This window comes from Juglans microcarpa x Juglans regia, chromosome 4S (assembly GCF_004785595.1).
Source record: "Juglans microcarpa x Juglans regia isolate MS1-56 chromosome 4S, Jm3101_v1.0, whole genome shotgun sequence".
Lineage (NCBI taxonomy): Eukaryota > Viridiplantae > Streptophyta > Magnoliopsida > Fagales > Juglandaceae > Juglans > Juglans microcarpa x Juglans regia.
This window is the reverse complement of record NC_054601.1, coordinates 25,665,285-25,688,125: the sequence shown is the minus strand read 5'-3', so window position 1 is coordinate 25,688,125 and position 22,841 is coordinate 25,665,285. Positions and strand designations below refer to the sequence as shown.

The following is a 22,841-nucleotide window of genomic DNA, read 5'->3' as shown; positions in this document are numbered from 1 at the left end:
TCTGATTGGCCGTCCGTTTGGGGGGTTATACGCCGAACTAAACTTCAATTACAAGTATCTTCTCAAAATTCAAGTCACCAATAATTCTTCAAATCAGCACAATTGAACTCCTGACTACAACAAAAATACCACGCTTCTGCTGTGCACTCTGATATTCGCCATATGCATAAAACTTACGTCCTCATGAAACTAACACCAAGAGTACAAGGTGGCTCCATTCCTACTAACCAAAACCCTTATCAGAATTTGGTAGAAAAACACTCTCTCTCCCAAAACCACGAGTTATAACTCAAATTCCTCAATTAACTTCTGCTGCCTTGATCAAAATCAAATTCTATAAAATACAACCATGATCAAAGACAGAAACCCAATATTAAACAACCTCAGCATCCCAAATTGAAAATAAACAACCTCAACCCAAAATACACTCATCCCCTCTAAGATAAGAAACATACTTTAAAAGACTCAATTCCAACCTAGCGAATCAAAAAGAGTGCCTAGAGACTTCTACCTAACAATCTAAACCCGAAAGCTCACCATCTACATTCTAAACAACATCTAATCTAACGGTGACTAAACTCACAATGAACCACCATTGACTTCACCAAAACATTAACAAAACCTCCTTGGTAACTCGCCCACCTATTCCTACTCCAATACGCTAGTATTAACACAACTAGTTCCTTCAATAGCACATCACTATTAAACCTCAGGGCAAACCATACTGATCAAATCTTCAATCTACCAAAAGCCATTGCAAAGCACCCAAGGATCTTAATGCTTTATTACCCCACATACTTGATCATATTATCCGCTATTGATGCCTAAGCTTCAACTTCAAAGATCTTTTCATACATCATACATGACATCCCATCAATCTCTCTTCAAGTTAAATAACAATGTCCTTCATTTAACCAACTAGATGCTCAAACTCCAAAAGAAAGTATAGCCTCAAAAATTTAAATTCCTAGGTGACCTCAAGTCACAATTAATTCTTGAAGATAATCACAATAACTATTCCCAACCATGATTTCATTGAGTAACCCACTCGACTACACACTTTGATCAACTCACCAAAAACTCCAAGCCAAGGTCTCTTAAATTACTACTATTGTGTCGACTCCTCTTCCACACCTACCAAAACCACTTCTTTCAAACCAAAATGAGACTAGGACCTGAACTCTCCGAAATATGCATAAACACTCACCACTACCATGCATCGATCACATGCACCCTTAGCCAAAACCAAAAATCCTCCAAACGTGCAGGTGATCATCATTACCATCTATTATCCTTAAAATTGATATGGATTAAATCATTAACTTGTCACTGTAACCTCAAGCTAAAAACAATTATTAACCGAACTAGATCAACATCTTCCATCTCCAAAGAAATTCTCCCCTAAAAAAAAATTCTCATATCAGTAACTTAACTCAGATCAATCCTATTTTAATTCAGCCATTCAACTCTGCAATTCTAAAACCTTAACCCGGATATAAATCATTTCCTGAAATCCTCGAGATCGATGAACTCAAATCTAAAACATTCGCCTTATAAAACTTGTAAATTCTAAAATCCCAAATGTTATCAAATTGCTTATCGAGGTCGGCAAGATCAAAAACTTCTAGTCTAAGTAATCTCTTAATTGCTTGTTGAACCTACCAGCTTAAATCCCATTAAGTTAATTTCTAAAAACTATGGGGCCACAAACCTTAGATGAACTCCTCATAAATCTAACATTGACATTCGTTGAACTTACAACCTCCTACTCCAAAGACTCATTACCTAAATTCTACGGAACCTAAATCCTCAATTATCCTAAGCAATTAAAAACTATTCTCCTCCTTAGCAGCAACTTGAGTACCTAATCCAAAGAGTTCACCCAGACCCTGATGTTCAAGCCTTGATATTAAAACAACCAATCACCAAGAGTTCAGGCCTACTATACCAATGTTTAAGCCTAACAATGGCCTTCTCAGTCGTACCATCTTCCTGTCATAACATAACCCTTAACCCGCCTTTCAATTTCGAACAAAACAAAATAAAATAAAATTCCATAAATAAAATAACATACGACAAAATGCATAAAACCAATGAAGTAGTTCACCATAAAATAAATATAACAATAAAATAATCCGCCATAAAATAAAAAAATTAAATTAAAATGACATACAAATAAATAAATAAACAACAAAATTATTATACAATAAAATAAATAAACACCAAAATTATTATACAATAAAATAAATAAACAACAAAATTATTATACAATAAAATAAATAAACAACAGAATTATTATACAATAAAATAAATAAAGCCAATAAAACCATACTCAATCAGAGGTAAACACTAATTAAAGCAATAAAATAAAATAAATCAAATAACATCAATTAACATAAAATAAAATAGCAATAAACTCATAATATAAAATAAATAACTTAACTTACATCACTTAAACAAAAATTTTATTATTTTAAAATAATAAAAATAATTTTCTGGTACTATCCTAAGGGACATGTGGTTTTACCCAGAGCCGAACTGCTCTGATACCACTTGTGGCGCCCCCAATCCCCCTTATATAAATACACAGGGATCGAGACGCCAGGATGGTGACAACACGGTCACACATCCCAACGAAGTGCCAGTGTGTGTACATGAAACAGTGTACAAATAAAATAACGCAGCGGATAGTCAACTAAGTACCAGAATTTATTTACAATCAAACATCAGTAAAGATTTAAATAACAGTTATACAGTAATCCATAAAATATATTACAATAGTTTCAGATAAACAAACGAGTGATCCCAGATCACTCCTCAGGCGGAGCCGTCTCCTCAGGCTCGCCGTCCTCCTCCTCATCTGCATCAAAATCGGCGTTACCACAAAATGGTATCGCAGGTAAGTATAACCCAAAACAACAACGTAATATAAAATGCATTAAATGCAACTAACATGCATGCACATGAAAAATATGCATTTTTCCACCAAACATCATTTTCTCCGAAAATAATAATTTTTCAACACACGCCAAAATCCCATTTTGGCCCCAAATATCCGTAAAACATTTTCCCAGAAAATGATTTACCCAAAAACCAACTCGCACTATTTTCTCAGAAAATAGTACATTAATTCCAAATGCACCATGCATTATTTCCATATGCACCATGGCCTCCCCTATGGACCATCCGCACGTCCTGGTTTCGTAGCGGTGCTCAGTTCTGCGCCCAGCGCGTACATGGCCAAGCACCCACACTACGCAACGAGCGATGCCCAGTTCCGCGCCCAGCGCGTACGTGGCCAGACATCCTCTAGTCCCCGCCAGCAAAAGGACCACGGAGTCGGCACGAGACCATCTCGTCCAATCCCATTGTCGCCCGGCGACAATCCAGGGGACGTTACTCAGTATATTCCGCTCCCGAGTAACCAGAGGAGCTCCACCGAGTTAATACCCCATCTCGGCTTGGGGTCGTGATACACACGCACCAAAAATCCATTCTCACATGAAAACTCAGTTTTCATAAACACATGAACATGAATGCAATACACGAAAACCCAGTTTTCTTTTACAAACATGATCATGCATGAAATAATGAAATGCACATGTACCAACACAATATCCAAACCAACAATTACCAATCCAATCAAATCCAACCAAATAACTCCAATCACAAATCCATCCGACCCCCGAACTCCTCGGACTCAGTCCGGCATGCCAAAAATACAGTGAAATGGGTTAGTACAAAAATACATTTAAATTACGAAAGTTCTTTGGAGAAATACTTACAATGCTATATAATAATTTTTCGAGGATCACGAAGTTGAAAAATGCGACGTTTGAGCAACACCACAGTGTAAAATACACTGTGGCCGTGGGTCACAAATACCAACTTTCAAACGGAGGCAAACGAAGACCCAAGATTGATAGGGTAGGGCTTAGGGAGGTCGGTGAAGCTAGTGGTGGTGGTGGTTGGCCGTGGGTGGCGGCGAAATGGGCGGTAGAAGACCAAAATGTCCAAATCGGAAATGTAGATGGTGGAGCTTCACCGGTGGCGGATCGGAGCTGGGGTTGGGTCCAATGGGTTGCTAAGAGGTCGAGGATGATGTGGTAGGAAGATGGTGGCCAATGGTGGTGCGACAGCGGCGCAGCGGTGGAAAGAGTGCCGCGGCTTCCAGCCGTGCGTAGAGGCTCACGGCGGCTCGAGGGAAGCTGGAATTGATGGGGGTTGGTCGTCGGCGGCAGGGGGAGCGAAGGAGCCGGGCGGTGTCGACCACCGCCGGCGCACGGTGGCGGGCTGGGGGAGAGATGAATGCACGGCGAGAGAGAGAGAGAGAGTCGCGCACGGGAAGGAAATCAGGGAGGAGAAAAAGAAAAGAAAAAAAAGAAAAGAAGAAAAGAAAAAGAAAAGGAAAAGAAAAATAGAGGGAAAAGAAATGAGGTCTAATCCTCATAATTTGGGTCACAAAAATGATCCAACGGAAACGATTTCAAAATCACAAGTTAAATAAAATAATTTAAACGTAATGGTAAAGTCAATTTGAAATAATTAAATCTCACAGTAATTAAATAAATATTAAAAATAATTTAAATGCATAACAATAAATAAATATTAAGAAAGCTCATAAAAATAATTTTCACCAAATTAAAATCATAGAAATAAACTCATTAAAAATTCAACCAATTTTAAAATAAGAGAATAAATTTAAATAAATAAATCCTTTAGTAAAAATACACTAAAATGCGAAGTGTTACATTCTTATATAAAATATAATAAATAATTTAATTTTTTCAAATCTTAAAATAATAATAATATTAAAAGATAATATTTTATTTAATTTATTTAAAATCATCTCATCTCATCTTATCTCAATATCTAAACGAGCTCTAAATAGATTTATGAATAAAATTTCAAGATTTTTAATTTTTTTCATCGTAAATTACATGAGTCAGTCAATATGTTTTAACAAGTCACTTTTGGGTTTGATATATAATTGGGGATTAAAAATCTAGTGATTGCTCATTCGCTCTCAACAATCTAGTCATTGAGACACGTGTCGTTCCATGATGTGAAGCACCATGAGGACCAATACAGCTCTTTAGTTCGATGGCACAAGATAAGATGCCCCTTAAAAACCCTAGCTCTCGTTTTAAAGGGTTCCTCTCTTGCGTTAGTCGCGTCGTCGTCCCCCAGCACTAGCGAGACACCGCAACCTCTTCTGACGAAGCAAGCTCCAATGGTACTCTCTCTATCTCCGTCTCTATCTGATTCCATTTCTTATATACTAAATCTGGCTGTATGTGTTTAATTGTGTGTTTCATTTCCGCGCAGGGGATCGATCTGGTCGCAGGAGGTAAGAGCAAGAAATCCAAGCGTACTGCTCCGAAATCCGATGATATCTACCTTAAACTCCTCGTCAAGGTCTCCTAAGCCCTACTCATACATCGTGCATTTATTTCAAGGGTGTATGTGGGTTTTATGTATACATGTTTTTTACATGCGTATATTGTTCCATGATTTATTTTTTATATGTCGAGAGAACCATAAAGCAATCCATTTGTTTATGTTTAGAAAGCAAACTCTAGCATAGACATGTTACCAATTTAACTTCTTTCCTAGTGCTGGAAGGTATAGTGGAAAATTGAAAGAAAAAACCCACAGTGGAAATCTTACTGACTGAGTGTCTGATTGTATGATTTGTTAAAATGTTAGTCGAAAAATATGTATAGTTAGGTTTCAACCTAAACAAGCTGGTGCGGTGGTGGCATATTGTGTATCATAGAAGAAAAACCCTGTTTATTAATTAGCATAAAATGTAATGGATTCTGGTTGAGTTTTATTAAAGAAAATTTATTTGGAGGATATTTCTTTAGAATTTTGGTTGAATCTGGATTATGCGAACTTGTTTGCATTCTCTATTTGGAGGACAATAACATGTTTGTAGTTCATGGATTTATATAAGTTCTATACTGTGCTTTTGTACATATTTTTGTGTACCTTCTGGTGCTATGTGTATAGTCTATGACTTGATGCTATGTGATTAGCTTTATCGGTTCCTTGTTCGGAGAACTGGCAGCAAGTTCAATGCAGTCATTCTTAAGCGCTTGTTCATGAGCAAAACCAACAAGCCACCACTTTCTCTGTCTAGGTTGATCCGTTACATGAAGGGAAAGGTTTGTATTTTTTTTTTCTTGACTTCCCTTTCCATGAAAAACATGAATTATGGATTTTGATCTTGTTGTGTGTGTGGTTTTCCTATAGGATGGTAAGATTGCTGTGGTTGTGGGAACCGTGACCGATGATATTAGGGTTTATGAAGTTCCTGCCTTGAAGGTCACAGCACTGAGATTTACTGAGACAGCTAGGGCGAGAATTGAGAAGGCTGGCGGTGAGTGCTTGACGTTTGACCAACTGGCTCTGAGGGCTCCACTGGGACAGAACACGGTATTGGATTTGATGCCGCTGTTAATCTTTCGTTGTTATTGGAGTGCTCTCATTTACTCTGTTATGTTGATTTGTTTTGGTTGCTACATTATTGAGTTAGTTTAGGACGTTTCTGGTGCCCAATTGTTAGATTTAGCTTTGAATCTCTCTTTTATTTTGTAATTTGATGGCTTGTAAATCATTCTAGAAATTTAAGATGTTCCAAAAGAAGATTTTACTAAAAGCTCTACAATAAACTAATTCCCTAGAAGTTTGCTGAGACAATTCACAATTATTAAGCTTCCCTTTCTTTGTTGTGCAGATGAAGATTCTCTTGTCATTCCTTTAACAATTCCCTTCTATTGTTTTGTAGAGTTTTGGGATCTTAACAAAAAAAAATTGAGTTCTTGTACGTACATGTTATTAATGAAACGATAAAAATAGAGTTGATATTTATAGATATTCATCCTTCTTGTACTGGGAACTCAACAAATTATTATTATTATTATTTTTTTTTTTTATAAGCTCTTCTAAATAAGCATGCAATGTTTGATAGGTTCAAACCTATTTTATTAAACATAATATTGGATGCAGGTTCTTCTCAGAGGTCCAAAGAATGCTCGTGAGGCAGTGAAACACTTTGGTCCCGCACCTGGTGTGCCACACAGCCACAGCAAGCCCTATGTACGATCAAAGGGAAGGAAGTTTGAGAGGGCCAGAGGAAAGAGGAACAGCAAGGGATTTAGGGTTTGAGTTGATTTTGGTACCCTTGTTGAGGAAGAAATGTTATTTCTGACTATGGTGATCCAAATTTTTGCTAGACTATCGTCATGTAGATATGGCATGGCGGGTTGTATTTGTCTTTCTTACTTTGATGTTGGCTATGGACATGATCTTTTAATGCTTGTTACTTCAGACGTCTCATTTCTACACTATTTTGTCTAAAAATGTATCTTGGGGGGATGTTTGATATTCCCTCCACGCACCACTATGTCTCGCAGCTACAGATTTTTGTGTTCCCTAGAGTTTCATGCTTCTCTTCTTTTAGTAGTTACTTTTGTATGCTCTCCATTATCCAACAATACATGAGAGGATCGGGGGATTGTCCACGACCTCTCCAAATTTCGAAAGCTGTTGTAATGCACATCTTAGTGCTGATGGGAAAAACATGGGAATCAATGGGTTAAACAAATGAGTTTTTCAAATTCAACCTTCTAAAAATAGATAGTATTTTTCATTTTCTAATTTAAATAGTTTTTTATTTATTATTTACGGAGAAATTCATTTTGTATTTACATATAAATTATTTTTTATTTTATCACATTGGATTCAAAGTTTTCAAGATATATATAATAAGGAAAAGTCTGAATGCTATCGATTAAAAGCAATAACTGAGGTTTAAAACAAGGGAAATGCTCGGGAGCCTCACTACAAGAAAAACAAGCTTTTGTGGTCATTTAATTGCGGCGAAAAGACTATTTGTGATCAAAATAGACTCATTTTAACTGAAAATAATTATTTCACTGAAATTAATTAGCCACAAATAAATAGTTTTTTTGTAGTGCCTCCTCCCGATTTTTTCGATTGTCCTTTTTATTTTATTTTTAGTTTTTTTTATTATATTTTTTGACTTAGTGATTAAGAAAATATTGTTTAATAATATTGTAATTTTTTTTCTTCTTTTAAAAATATTCAAAAGGGTTAAAAAAAATAATGTGAAAAAAAAAAGAAAAATACTAAGTCAAAGAAAAACTAAAAATAAAAAAAAATAAAAAATAAAAATTTTGAGAAAAAAAAGGGGAGCCCAAAACGGGCTCCCTAGCATTTTTCTTAAAACAAAATCCCCTATATATAGTATATAAACAAATCAGGAAACAAATCTCCCCTATCTTGAGAGTGAAAGCACAGATCAAACGGAATAAGCTCCTAACTAAAAATGAAACTGATGATTCATCCATGCCTGTCCAAACAAATCCCGAAGAGACCTCTTAAACAGACATTGAGCGGTCATGCGCCTTTCTTGGGCATCTGTCTACGTCCCCCCTCTCTCACTATCTCTATATATATAGACATGCTTTCACAATTGTTGTGAAAAGAATATAAGATAAAAGAAGTTTATAGCATTCCAATTGTTTTCTTCATTTTCTCCATTGATCTTTCATCTTGAAAACATGAACCCGAATTTGAATCTCTTCTTCTGTCTGCTTTTCACTCTCTGCTCAATGTATCAATGCAGAGATGTTGGAGAAGCGCAAAAGGCTAATCTTATAAGCTCAGCTTGTGATCGTACTTTGTACAAGGATCTGTGCAGACAAACCCTTCAATCTGACCCGGAGAGCCGTGCGGCTACTGATATTGGCGTGCTAGCCAAAGTTGCACTGCAGCATGCATTATCCCAGGCCAAGCAAATTCAGGGCCAACTCTCCAAACAGAATGATAAATCCGTTGCTTTTAAAGATTGCAATGAGAACTACGATGGTGCAAGTGAGCGACTCCAGGACTCCGTCACGTCCTTTAAGTCTAAAAAGTATAGTGATGTATTAACATGGGTGTCTGCTGCAATGAGCAATTCTGATTCATGTGAGGATGGTTTGAAGGAAATGGGCAAAGCCTCTCCGATACTTGGTTTGAGTACGACATTCAGCCAGCTCTGCAGCATTGTCTTGGCGCTTACCAATCAACTGGCAGGGCACTAATCTTTTAGCTGCTCTCATTATATAATATCAATCTCTTTGAGAGACTGATCATTATCTCATTAAGCTCTAAGCTTTGCCCAATAAAAATTCTGGTCATAATTTATCTGTATACAAGTCGTATTATTAATAACTGGTCATAATTTAATAAATGAATCGAGCAAAATCAAGTTTTGCAAGTCGATCTCGAGCTTCCTTTATGTTCTTCGATCATACAAGAGCTAAAATGTCTGTTGCAATTGAAAAGCCCCAATCGGTGGTAAATTGAAATTTGGTTGCAAGTTCACCTAAGCCTATGTGAGAGTTGTCGATATTTGCGCAACATAGCATTATTTCTCGTTCCTGGTCGCAAAGTTTAAGCGCAGGTCAAAATGTAGCAAAAGCCTAAGTTGATTGGAAATGATGAATTTAATTATTTAATTCAAAGTCTAACAATAAAAAAAAAAAAAAAAAATATGAACTCGAGGTGATTTGTTAAAGTAAGATTAACTTACACATGTTTTTATAAGCTTGGGTTTAGTTTTCTGTTGAAACTGGACCCATTGAAGGTGAGACATGGATTTAGTTTTAATAGAAATGAGATCCAATTTAATGCTTTTTGAAAGTTAAAAGGTCAAAAAATAAGCTGGTTTTTATTTAGAAATTAGATGAAATGGTTTTTGATAAAAAATAAAAGTTAAAAAAAATATTGTTAGAATATTATTTTTTAATATTATTATTATTTTAAAATTTGAAAAAGTAGAATTGAGATTTGAAAAAATTGAATTGTTTATTATATTTTGTATAAAAATTTAAAAAATTTATAATGATGAGATAAGATAAAATATTTTTTGAATCCAAACGAAATCTAGAATCGTAAGACCTATCTTATAAGATTATTAAGATCATCAATGAAACATATATCTTAGAGCATCGCGGTTGTGATGGGTGTAGTCTTGACTCTTGGGAGTCACTAGACTTTGTCAACCAAGAAGTATACCAGGAAGATTCCTCAATCACCAACAACCTTTTTAAAAAGAATATGAACCCGACATGATTTTAATTTACAATCGAGCATTTAGTCCAATCAATAAATGTTAAAGATTCAACAAATAAAGCAACTTTAATGAATAAACTTTGGCAGAAAGTATCCGCATGGGTCATAATTACTTTGTGCAAAGTTTAAACCCAGAAAGGAATTAAAAATTCACGATAAAAAAAAAAAAAAACAATAAATATTAGATAAAGTTTTATAAATTCAAATGTATAATTGCTTTTCCAAATCAATTTTCGTTTTCAAGAAATATCAGATATTGAAACAGAACTGAAACTATGAATTGAATCCAATAACTACAATCTGTTCACTGAAAGCAAATCAATGGAACACCTACAAACTTTATATGTTCGAGCTTCATTCAAAGAAAACTACTTAAGGTGAAGAGTGGATCTTCTCACAGATAGCAAATCAATGGAACACTTTCTAAACATAAAAAGTAAAAGTTGGTTTTGTTCAATACACGTATATTAATAAATGTGTACATAATAAGCCTGATTATTATAGTACTACCATCTGCCTTTTTATTATGACTCTTATTTTTTTTATTGAAGATTTTACAGAAACTATCATCTACATATTCCGTTTGAAAAATCAAAGATTTATATAAATATTTCTTTTTTCTTGTCAAATGTTATAATCTACTTTATTCCCTGTAACTAACATTATCAATAGAAGATATTTATTTACTTCAGTAATGATTTGTACAAGCCTTGCCTTGCACATAACCTTTGTAAAAGAATGGACCTCACCATGAAAAAGTATCAAGGGACCCAAGCATGCAGTTGCATATCTAAAGCTTGTACCATTACGCTATTTAGCTTTTGAATACAAGTTTTACATTGATTATTGATTTTATTACTAATTCATGTATCAAACTGCAGTACGTGCCAAATCAGTTCAGAACAAGAGTCCATTGACCCTCACGCCCAAGGACCAAGAGGGCTTTTCTCAGGAAGGAAGGGAGAGAGAAAACTTGTACACTGTTCATATAAAGCAATAACATAAATGAAGCATCAATTAGATACGATACAACACCAAAATCCAATACACACTTCTCACCACAACTATAATAGAATCTCAGATTCCAATTCAACAATGCTTTCCTATCCAACGGGTAACAAAGCCAAACACAAATTGGTGAAATAGAACCCCAGTCTAGGCAGCTTGGTCTTCAAGAAAGAAACTTGGATATTTAAGAATGGCTACCTTGCTAAAACGATTTCTTCTTTGTCTTAATTCCAGTGACTTGACTTCAAGCTCCACAAGTTCAATCAAAACTAGCATTTAGAAATTTCAACAGTTCATTTCTTTTATTCTCCGCCAACTTGTCCTCTTTTGTTTTATCAACTTTCAATCGAATCTGCATAACAGGAGAAGTAATTGAAGATCACTTTTTCTACGAGTATCTCATACACAAATCTTTGAGGTCCTAATACATTGTAAATAGTTGCCTAACCTTTTTTCCAGAGATAGCACTAAGACGAACACCATCATCCTTGTCACGCGCTAAAAACTGTATGAAGCACATAAAGGTTACAGAAACAGCGCAACAACAAAACTTGCAACAGCAACCACAAGTATTACAGTCTGATGAGAACCTTAGAAAGCTGAACAGGGCCGCTACTTCTCTCATCCTGCTGTTTCTATAGACGGCTCCCATTGCCCAGACAAACCCAACCAAGCAACAACATCCAGGCAAGTCAATCAAGCACCAACCATCATGTCACAGACCCCAGCTCCAATTTCAAAGAGCCAATCCATACAACAGGCAGAAAGTATTATAAGCACCTCAGACATTGTGAATGCCATGATAAATTGCTAGATATGCATTTAGCTTCCTATATGCACAAGTACATGGAACTTTCACAGCTTTTACATGCAAGATGACTTGTATTGAAAAAATTTCAAAGAATCCCCCACCCTTCTTTTTTTAAGTTCTTTTTACGGGAGAAAAGAAAAGCTTTCTTATAAACCCATTATGCAGCAAATTAAGTGACTGGGGACCTTAGGTCCTGATATCACTTTTCAGGAAATACAAACTTCAAGTAAAGTTCAGCATGTCACCATCTATTTTATTATTTATATGTCAAGCTAAAAACATCTTTAATGCTTCTGCAGTTATCAATGTCTTAGTTTACTCACAATTTAGTCCTCACTACCCTGATGAAATGACAAAAAAACACTATTCAAATGTCAAAGAGTTACTAACAAGTGAACCACTGGCATAAAAGCAATCATGTGGATCCTATTAAGCTACATAAGAGTGGTGTGGCCTACCTCTTTAAGTTTGCGACCATGCTGTTTATGGCGATCACTCTTGCTTTGGTCCTTTTCCTTGTTCTAGAAAATGAAAGGGAAGAGACAAGGGATAAGAAGACAAGCAGAGCACATAACAAGAAAACTAACATTGTAGTTCAACCACCACCTTCTTTGGTCTGTCACTCTTCTTGTGCCTCTTCGAATGACTAGATGTTTCAGGCTCACTGTGGGAAGAACTGTCACTTCTACAAGAATCAGCAATGTAGATAAGTTGGGAAAGCCAATCATCTTAACATCCATGCTAGAAAACAATGGAAAAATGCCTGAGAACCTAACATACAAAATTTTGGCTGCTATTTAAATCTCTAAACTCTATGCTTCTAATACAGATCTAGACCATGTTTCATTTGCTACCACATCATTCCAGGAGGGTGAAAAGGTAAAAATCATGCGACTGCAAAAAAAAGGCAAACTTAATAATAAAATACTATGAAGGCAAGTAATTTTAACCGTATTTTTTTATGTGCAAAAGGGCAGGAGGGGGCAACCGGAGGGTAGGAGGGGCAACCGGAGCATGACAATGGCAGCACCCTACTTGCTCAAAACCGGACAAGAGGGGCCTAGACGGTAGGAAGCCACAACCTTTCCCGCAAACTGGGTTTGAGCCATAGCTTAGACCCTAACGCCACTAGGGAATTCAATGAATTCTTAGGCAGCTAATACCAACAGTCTAAGGTGAATCCATATTTTGATTTGAACCCAGGACGTAGTACATACCGAACCACTTGGGAGTAACCCAATAACCATAGAGCCAACACCCTTGGTGGTGTCATCTAAACCATATTCACTACACTCCTAATCATGATTAGCACTCTCCTAGGCATTGGAGTGTAAATCATTATCATTCCAAAGCCAAGAAAATGTTCTTTGTACCTGTCGTAAGCCATGTATCTGATAGAAAATTTTGTGTTCACAAGGTTCAGCATTTCTCTTTTTTTGTTAATAATATTAAAACCTCTATGCAATTAACCACTTTTTGCCACTAGTAGAACGAAAATACAACACATTAGGACTATCTAAACTTTTTTCTTTTTTAATCAGTAAGATACTAGTGGGAGACTATTTAAGGTCTCACTTTCTCTTATCATGTACAAAAACAAACTTATGGCATCCAGAATACTTTCTTGTCCAGGGACTTCTCACTTTCCCATATCCTACCGCTCCCCCCACAATTACTCAAGCAACAATGTTTCAGTCACACATCGAAATTCCAACAAAAACAGGCTCTACACTCGGGCCTTCTGGTTAAGTATTTAAACCCATGGGCCATAACCATTAAAGAAGCAGCAGCAATTAAGGCTATGTAAACTTTTACTTTCATAATACGCAATGAAAAGTAACTATGAAAGAAAGAAAAATGAACTTTCAGAGAACTATTTCTGAAAGCGCGTCCTTTCTTGTTTGGTAGTTAGTCCTCTGAAAGCAAGCCATAAAACTCGAAAGATTAATTTTTTTTCTTTTCCTGAACTTTCTCAGGAACCAAAAAGATCGTCAATCCAAACAAACAAGACTAATTACACAACTAAACAATAACAAGCAAAAATGCCCAAGAAAAATTAAAATTAGAATAAGAACTCAATTGGGTTGGCAAAAAAAATTATCCTCACTATATTCACAATTTCGCAGTCCTTTGCCTTCCCCCCAAGTTATCCTAGCAACCAAACAATAAACAAAAGCCAAGAAGAGCTACAAACCAAGTATTTATATATCCAACCAACATAAAAACTAAAAAAAAAAAAGAGGAATTGGCAAAACCCTAATTATTATTTGAATTCTGACAATAAGAAAGAAGAATACTAATAAAAGCCGTTATTATTATTTGCCAAAATATATGGGGGACCTGGAATAATCAGAGGCGTATGAAGAGTGAGAATTATCGGAGTGGTGATGGTTTCGGCGACGCCGTTTAGTGTGGGAGCGGCTTTTCTTTCTGATCTTGAGGGCTTCTCTGTTTCTTTCCCGGTCTCGGCGGCTACGGTGACGACGGCGACGGTGAGAGGGAGAAGACAGGGAATCAGAACCCGAGGACGTGGAGGATGAGGAAGAAGAAGATGAGGCGGCCATTGGCACGAGCGAGAGAGCGCGACGCGGGGAGGAGGCCAACAACGAGAAAATAATTTACCTCTGTTCGTGTGTTTTTCTCTCTAAAAGAGCTTTATGGGACGAATCACATTTTTCAAAAAACATAAAATTAACATTGCTATGTATAAATGAAAATTTTCACAAGTAAAAAATAAAATATCTTAATTACAAAAGAATTATATAAAATTAAATTTATAAATTAGTGTGATTTAATATAGTACGTCAAATTGTAAAGTTATTTTTATTATAAAATAAATCTCACGAATTTCATAAAATTACATCAATTTATAAATTTATTTTGTATAATCTCTTTGTATATGTAGCAGTTTTCATAAAAAATATATGCATATATGTATATATAAAAGAATAATTTGTGTATTTGAGACGTCATTTGTTTTAAATATTTTTTTAATAAATAACATGTCAAGGAGACCATCTTAATGATAAGTTTTAGATAGTTCAATAACAGTATTCTATATAAAATAAAATAAAATTATTATTTCCTACTTTTATCTGGTCTACTTTGATGCTTAATTTGATCAAAATCTTGTTTCAAAATATTTACTTAGTACTATAAATAATATCGATAAAAAAAACTTAATACCATAAATAATGTGTAGAAAAAAATATTATTATTTTAATTTTAGTATTAACTTTTTATTCTAGTTGTAATTTGATTATGGAGTCTAATAATAATTGTGATGAATTAAGTAGAGGAATGTATACAAAATCTCATAGAGATTAAAATTGTAAGTGTCCCAAACCCTTAAGATTTCCAATTACTTGATATTTATTGATATAATCTTTCAATTTTTTTTTTAAAAAAAAGAGTCTGAATGGATGAAATGGCTTAACAAAAATAGAGATTTTACATATTTACTTAGCTATAGCAATCATGTTTTTGTTTGGGATTCCCCACCCCCTTCTTTATTTCTTATTTACTTTAATATATTGATCATTATTTATAATAATACTATTTGAAAGCATTCACACCACACATCATTTATGCACAATAAAACATATGTTTGATAACATGAGATGAGATAAAATTAAAAAATTGAATAAAATATTATTATAATATTATTTTTATTTTGAGATTTGAAAACGTTAAATTTTTTTTTAAGGAAAAATGACATCATTCATTTATCAGAAAAACTTACATCCATGACCGGATATATTATGAGATGTCATCATATCAAACATGACATCATAAACCAAAATAATGCATTTGGAGCTCTGCAAGTACATTATTTTCTTTTGTGACTAGTTTGGTTTTCACTATTCCTGATACTCTCTACAGACAAACGTCCAAGAGACAACACTCTCTGCCTAAATAGAAACTCAACATCACCCTTTATAGAATGAGATTACTCAACCTCTACAGACAAACGTCTGAGAGACGAACTCTTTTTTTATTTTAATTAACAATAAGGAAACAAAAAATGAAAACATTAAGATAAATGCGAAAATGATGGATTACAGTTTGGACTAACTCCAGTAGACTTTAGAATCTGTGATGGCCCATGAAGGCAACACACTTGTCTCTTTTCAAGTACAAAGGTCAGATCTGAAATGTCTAGTGGTGGCGAGTTCGATGATGTAGCTCATGTGTTGAGAAGAGCTGCTAGAAGGGGTGGCGCGTGAGGACTAAGCGTAGAAGTGGGCAGCGCATGAGAATCACGTGTGATAATTTTCACAAAACCACCACTTTCATCCAAACGATTTTCGACTTGTAAATCTATTTGTGCCACACATGTCTCTCGGGAGTTGTCATAAAGCTATAAATCTGTCTTTTTTGACTTTGAAAAAAGAAAAATAAAACTAAGCAAAATAAATCTTGATAGATAAGGTGGGTTAATGGAGGAAGGAGTGAAGGAAAGGGAAGAGGAGGAGGAAGCCGAGGTCTCCTCCCCCTCCGGCGAAAATCAAATCTAGAGTCCTTGATTTTTTACGAGATAGAGGGTGGGGGAAGGAGATGCCTAGGGTTTTTTTCTTTTGATCCAATTGTTTTGGTCGAAAAAGTTGAATTGTTTATTATATTTTGTGTAGAAGTTTGAAAAAATTATAATAATTATATGAGATGATATTAGATGAGATATTGAGCCCTAGCCACTCTTTTGCCCTCATCTAATGTAAATTAGATTGTCTGTATGTACAATAAAAGGAGGCGCCATTCTCATCCTATGTGTTTTGGCCAAAAATAATTTAAGTATAAGAGAAAACCTGCTGACCGGTTGGGCTGCTAAGCCCCTAAAAACAGCCCACCAATTAGAAGCAGACATGTACGCATCTCATCTTTATTTTCATGGGATCGCACCTCACCCAATTCTTTGTTTTCCACTCATCTTTGTTGTCTTTTTCATCCAGGAGAACTCTCACGAATCAGACCTCCCCTCCGGCCCCCCTCTTGACGACGTTGCGAATACCACCCCCTTGTGACCATGGCAAGGAGACGGACAGCCCCAGCCCCCGCAACCGTGGCTTTGGAGACGGACAGCCCAGCCCCCTCTCGCAACAGATCCATAAACCCTAGAATGGTTCAATTTTTCTCCCCCTCAAGATTCTTCTTCTTCGATTCTCTCTTCACATCATTCACTACTTTGGGCTAGAACATTCTCCAAATGAAATCGCTACTTACAATTTCAGTAATTATTCTCCAGTTCATTTTACAATTTAGGGGTCTAGTGAGATGAGTTGCAGCAATGGTGCAAACGGAGCCCGCCTTAGTGCATCGCCACCAAGCCCATCGCCCAAGACGAAGCTCAGTTCCACTGCCACCATCTCATTCCAACGCCGACCATCCATTACCAAGCAAGAAAATTTGTAGACCACCTGACCCACATGAATTGAGCACCATCGTTGGCCACATATTTCGCACCACTCCGGTCGGCAACTTATGGTTTCGCACCAAAAAGACCTAAAAATGTTTTCAGGTGCCATTAGGTACCAATAATTTACAATTAATTAGGGCTTCTCGTCAATAATCAAAATTGATAAATCGAACTCCTTGAAACGAGATTAAGAAGAGAAATCCTATAGGAAAGAAGATTTAAAAAAAAAATGAAATTGAGAAATTTCAAAGACGGAGAGAGAGATTACTGAGAGAGAAAGATGAGAAATACACCGCATGGGTCAAGCACCATCACTGTCTGGGTCTCCATCACCGTATGAAAGTGCGAGGCACATGACAAGGTTCCATGTAAAATTTCTTACTACTACTTTAGAAGCCATTTCTTTTCTTCTTTGATGCTAGCTAGCTGCATTTATAACTACAATATATTTTAATCACGTCCCTCTCCATCTTAATTACAATCTTTAAAAACGATAAAAAAATAAAAAATAAAAAGACAGCAACAAATTAAGAATATGCATGGCCATAGGTCAAATCCTTGGAATGTCAAGAATATTATATAGAGAAATGATATTTGTAGTCATAGTGTAAGCGCTATACACTATTTTTAAAGAAAGTGAATAAATATGAGATCTAAATAAAAAAAATTAATTTTTTAATAGTAAATTCTATACTAATTAGTACGTGACACACAACTTATCTAGCATTATTTTATTATATATGCAGAGAGACAAAGGGGGAAGATTGAGGAAGAAAGAAATTGGCGCGCAGTAGTACTACTTGGGGCATGCTTGGTTGCAAGAGTTGACCATCCACGTTTATAATTTTGAGAGAGATTTTATTAGTTTGTTAAGATCATCCACAATAACATAAAGAGTAATTTATATGTAACCCTTCCACTAGTGTTCGATCCAGGCCCTAAATTATTGTACTCTGCATGTATAGTACAACGTACTTATGGCAAAAGTCCCAGACCATTCGTGCCAACCTGAACGATCAATGAGGCTATCCATAAAAGATTGCAGATAAACAATTCTTGAATACTGCTTCCATGGCCTCCCGAGATACGTTTTCGTAGTTCCATCGCCAGAGGCCAAGTCCTTGGCTGCCTTAATACTGCAGTTATGGATGGAAGTTATGGTGTTTTGGTTGGGATATGTTCTGCCTTGCGCAGTGATGGCATTGAACTGTCCTTGCAGTGGAAGTATATTCTCTGTAAAATTGCCTCATTGAATGCATGTATAATGTGTCTTGGTAGCCTTCAAAACTGCATCTGTAAAATGTGGAGAGGTCAGCTCCACTACGGACTAACACAGCTTGGTTTTTGATTACTGCGACTGTGTTGCGGAAGGTGATGTTTGTTGCTACAAATCCTTGCTCGACTACAGCTGCAATATGAATTAAAATCATAACACAAATATTAAAAAGACAATGATATGTTTTATTAAGATCATAATAACCTGTATTCTGGATCAAAGCTGATTACTTCTCTATATCATGAAAGTTACATGTATTATAATGAACAGAGTTTGAAGTTGCAATTTAGCTTACCAAATGTTGAAGAATTAAATGTAGTCCAACCATCCACGACGCTGTGATTGCCTATGATTACAGTCTGGTTGATATTGTCCCCAATCATCATCAAGTTTTGCTTGTTCTTAGTAATGGAAACATACTCTACATAGACCCTGGCTACCACCTGAATCACAAAGTATCCATTACTAGTTCCGGTATTGATTGGAGCAGCAACTACAACATCATTGATAGTTGTGAAGTTTCCACTACCATCCAGGTTCACAACCACCCTTTGGCTCACCAATACGCTGCTCGTTGTCTGAAGCAGCTTCCTCGCAATTGCAGACTCGGAACTTTCTTGTTGTCTGAGTAACCCAACCACGATTAAAAAGATCGAGAGAAATGCTATAGAGCTTAGTCCCATTAGATATGGGATCTGGAGTCCTTTTTTGACGCTGGAGTCTGATGCTGCCTCCTGAAGGCCATCAGAACATGTTTCTTAGTTGGTTAAGGTGGCGCTAGACAATGTTTGCAAGTTCTTTAGACTGTCTGTAGAATTAACAGTTTGAAAAGTTTTCGATAGGAAATCCACGTTCAGGTCAGCTAAAAAGCTGACAATCTTGGAGGGAACGAATGGTGGCTTCTGAATATGAGGAATGTGATCTTAGGAATGATTTGACAAGCTGACTAAAGTCTTGTGCTGATGATAAGGAGAGGTGAACAAAGTGCCTCCCATAATCCTATATGGTACTGCTAGACTTGTAGGGTGGTAAGCTGGATTTGCAGAAAGACGGGTATTGTGTGGAGTTGCAAATGCCATCTTCAGTGGAAGAACCTGCGAGAGATGGAGACGAGGAGAGGAACCTGCTCAAAGTAGAGCAGCACCAGATACATCAGGCCCAGCAAATAGCAATTATCGATCAAATAAGATCATGGCCTGGTCAATGTCTAATTTATAGGTCTGTTTTTCTTTCCTAGTTATTGAACTAAAGAACAACACGTATGAAACAAATGAAGAAAATAATCTGCAGCCAACTTTCTTTATGTAACAGATTCACAGGTCATAGCCATGGCGGCCAAACTTATTCTAATACAAACATTCGTATATTTAGTTATATATTACATATATACCTTCCGAATATATATAGAAAATGGACTATATATTACCTAACCCAGACGGATATGGGCCTTGACATTCTGGTCTTGACCTAGTCAAATTCCTTTAGATCATATGAATTATTTTCTTTAGAATGATGTTATCAGCAACTTATCTAGAATAGAGTAATGCTACGTACAGTCCTTAAATGAGGATTACATTGTAAGTCTAGTTAATTTTGCCTTTAAATTTTTTCAAAGTTACAATAACGTCCTTATCAAAATGGTAATTTTTTCCATTTAATAAAGGGCTTGCACATGCAATCTCTATTTGGAAACTATAAATAGAATTTCTCTCTAGAATATGTCTTACACAAAGTCAGACTCCATAACTATGAATATGTAAAAGAATCATATTTAGAATGATGATCTGTATTAATACATGATCACAACTTCATAAATTACATCCTTTTCAAGAACAGGGATTTCTTTTAATATAAAAATTATTATTCATTGCTTTTATCATTCAAAAGTCTATCACAATAGTTATCAAGTGAAAATGACATGTAAAAATTCTTCTCAATAAATTAATTTTAATTTATAAATAGAGAAAAAAAAACCATGATAATAATGCTATTATAAAATATTTGTCTTTTTACATTTTTATAGTATTCATTATTTTCTTTACATTCATTTTCATTTCCTTTTTAAAAACATTCTAAAATTAATCCATTTACTTTTCCTTTATTTTATTCTGTTATTATTATTATTTTCATTTTACTTGGAAGTCAATATTGATAACACACTTTTAACTATTTGATTGGTAAAATGCTTAAAATTAATTTTATTATAAATCAAATTCTAAATATAATAACAATGTTAAAGACCAATCACACCAAATTACGAAAGGATCATGATAAATATAGAGTGTACACTTTCACAACTTGTTGTCCGAGTTTAATTATTTTTCTAAATTTTGAGTTTTTTAAAACAAAAAATAAAAGAAAAAGTAGATAAATAAGTTAATCTTATTCTACAAAAGAAAAATAAAGTAATGTTATGTACAAGTGTAAAGTGTATAAATTCAGCGCAAGTTTTTTATTAAAAAAGTAAATCCTACTAAAACAAATTAATTTATTTTTACACTTTTATATTGGAATCTTTTTATTTTTTATTTTTAAAAATAACTGCAATAAGTCTTGTATATTTGAGGGGTGCTGCTGAGCACCATCATTTTGCCCCCCTCAAAGCTACTACGAATTCAAATTGGTTTTTTGTGTGTTTTTTATTTAAAATGTAAAAGAAAAAAATATACAACAGGTAAATTTTTAACCATTTAAAAAATAAAAATAAAATAAAAGAATCTCAAATATATTAATATTAACTTTGACGGGTGGGGGGGAAATAATGAGATTAAGTCCATCTCAGATTCTCAATAGCTATAAAGTGAAAATGATAAGTAAAAATTCGTCTCAATAAAGTTTAATTTATAAATAGAGAAAAACAAAAACATGATAATAATGCTATTATAAAATATTTATCTTCATTCATTTTATAGTATTCATTATTTTCTTTAAATTCATTCTCATTTCCTTTTAAATTAATCCATTTCACTACAAGAAAAATTACTTTTACCGACGAAAGTTTTAACAGTAATATAAAAATCGTGGTTAAAAGTTTATCTTTAGTGAAGAAAATTTTAAATTCGTCGCTGATGTTACTTTTAACAATCAAAATTATACCGTCATTTATATTAGTCGCAAATACATAAGCGAGAAAATTTTCCACCAAATAAAAAAGTAATTGTGACAATAATTATAGAACTAGTAACGACTATAATCATCGCTAATAATTTTGATGCAGTAGAGTATTGCCAACTAGTTAAATTTTTTCATAAATAATAAGTTTTAGTGAAACTGTAATTTTTTGTCAATTTTAGTCTAATGATTGACTTTTTGTGACACAATTTATCTTCGCAAAAAGTAATATTTTAGCGACGATAAAAAACTCGTAACTAAACAATTATCTTCAGTGAGAACAACTTTAAATTTGTCGCTGATATTACTTTTAACGACCAAAATTATACTGTCATTTGTATCGGTCACAAATACATAAGCGGGAAATTTTTGACTAAATGAGAAAGTAATTGTGACAACAATTATAGAATTAGCAATGATTGTAATGGTCGCTAACAATCTTGTTACAATTGAGTGTTGCCAACGAGTTGCATTTTCTCATAAATATTTTATTTTTAGTAAGTAAGCATCATTTTGTCATAAATAATAAGTTTTAGTGAAGATATAATTTTTTATCTTTTATAGTCTAATAATTAATTTTATGCGACCCAATTTATCTTCGCAAAAGGTAATGTTTTAGTTACGATATAAAACTCGTAGCTAAAAGTTTATCTTTAATGAGAAAAACTTTAAATTCGTCCCTAATACTACTTTTAATGACCAAAATTATATCGTCATTTATATTGGTTGCAAATGCATGAGCGGGAGAATTTCTGACCAAATGAGAAAGTAATTGTAACGACAATTATAGAACTAGCAACGACTATAATCATCACTAATAATTTTGCTGCAGTATAGTATTGCCAACGAGTTGCATTTTATCATAAATAATAAGTTTTAGTGAAGTTATAATTTTTTGTCAATTATAATCTAATAATTGACTTTTTACTATCTAATTTATCTTCACAAAAAGTAATGTTTTAGCGATGATATAAAGGATGATCATGGCTTTATGGTATTAATTCTTATTATGTTTTTATTAGTCTTGAGATTTGTATTTATTTTTTATAAGGTTTAATTAAAAGATAAATTTA

The 22,841-nt window shown here is 34.6% G+C and overlaps 3 protein-coding genes and 1 pseudogene across 3 annotated transcripts; 2 read left to right on the top strand and 2 right to left on the bottom strand.

The window, feature by feature from the left end:
• The first annotated feature begins 5,049 nt into the window (after positions 1–5,049).
• On the top strand, positions 5,050–7,350 carry LOC121262520 (60S ribosomal protein L18-2-like). Its single transcript, XM_041165020.1, has 5 exons — positions 5,050–5,236; positions 5,329–5,418; positions 6,042–6,170; positions 6,259–6,441; positions 7,015–7,350. The coding sequence occupies exons 1-5, from the start codon at positions 5,234–5,236 to the stop codon at positions 7,171–7,173; spliced, it is 564 nt and encodes a 187-aa protein (XP_041020954.1). The 5' UTR covers positions 5,050–5,233; the 3' UTR covers positions 7,174–7,350.
• A 1,062-nt stretch (positions 7,351–8,412) lies between these two features.
• LOC121262518 (putative invertase inhibitor) lies at positions 8,413–9,399 on the top strand. The gene has a single exon (XM_041165019.1). It carries the CDS (start codon positions 8,592–8,594, stop codon positions 9,114–9,116), a length of 525 nt encoding a protein of 174 aa, XP_041020953.1. The 5' UTR covers positions 8,413–8,591; the 3' UTR covers positions 9,117–9,399.
• Positions 9,400–11,130: 1,731 nt separating this feature from the next.
• LOC121262517 (serine/arginine-rich splicing factor 11) lies at positions 11,131–14,636 on the bottom strand. The gene is made up of 6 exons (XM_041165018.1): positions 14,309–14,636; positions 12,575–12,653; positions 12,427–12,489; positions 11,748–11,792; positions 11,606–11,662; positions 11,131–11,509 (listed from the first exon to the last, which is right to left on the bottom strand). Exons 1-6 carry the CDS (start codon positions 14,530–14,532, stop codon positions 11,417–11,419), a joined length of 561 nt encoding a protein of 186 aa, XP_041020952.1. The 5' UTR covers positions 14,533–14,636; the 3' UTR covers positions 11,131–11,416.
• A 3,606-nt stretch (positions 14,637–18,242) lies between these two features.
• On the bottom strand, positions 18,243–19,987 carry LOC121262209 (annotated as a pseudogene).
• Positions 19,988–22,841: the final 2,854 nt, after the last annotated feature.

Bases quoted from the DNA above. Each gene is read 5' to 3' on its own strand.
- LOC121262520 (XM_041165020.1), top strand. The intron at 5,419-6,041 runs GTCTCCTAAGCC...CTATGTGATTAG, and splicing joins ACCTTAAACTCCTCGTCAAG to CTTTATCGGTTCCTTGTTCG. The intron at 6,171-6,258 runs GTTTGTATTTTT...GTTTTCCTATAG, and splicing joins TCCGTTACATGAAGGGAAAG to GATGGTAAGATTGCTGTGGT.
- LOC121262518 (XM_041165019.1), top strand. From the start codon at position 8,592: ATGAACCCGAATTTGAATCTCTTCTTCTGTCTGCTTTTCACTCTCTGC.
- LOC121262517 (XM_041165018.1), bottom strand. From the start codon at position 14,532: ATGGCCGCCTCATCTTCTTCTTCCTCATCCTCCACGTCCTCGGGTTCT. The intron at 12,490-12,574 runs GTGGTGGTTGAA...TTCATTTTCTAG, and splicing joins AGAGTGACAGACCAAAGAAG to AACAAGGAAAAGGACCAAAG. The intron at 11,510-11,605 runs GTTAGGCAACTA...CCTGTTATGCAG, and splicing joins GTGCTATCTCTGGAAAAAAG to ATTCGATTGAAAGTTGATAA.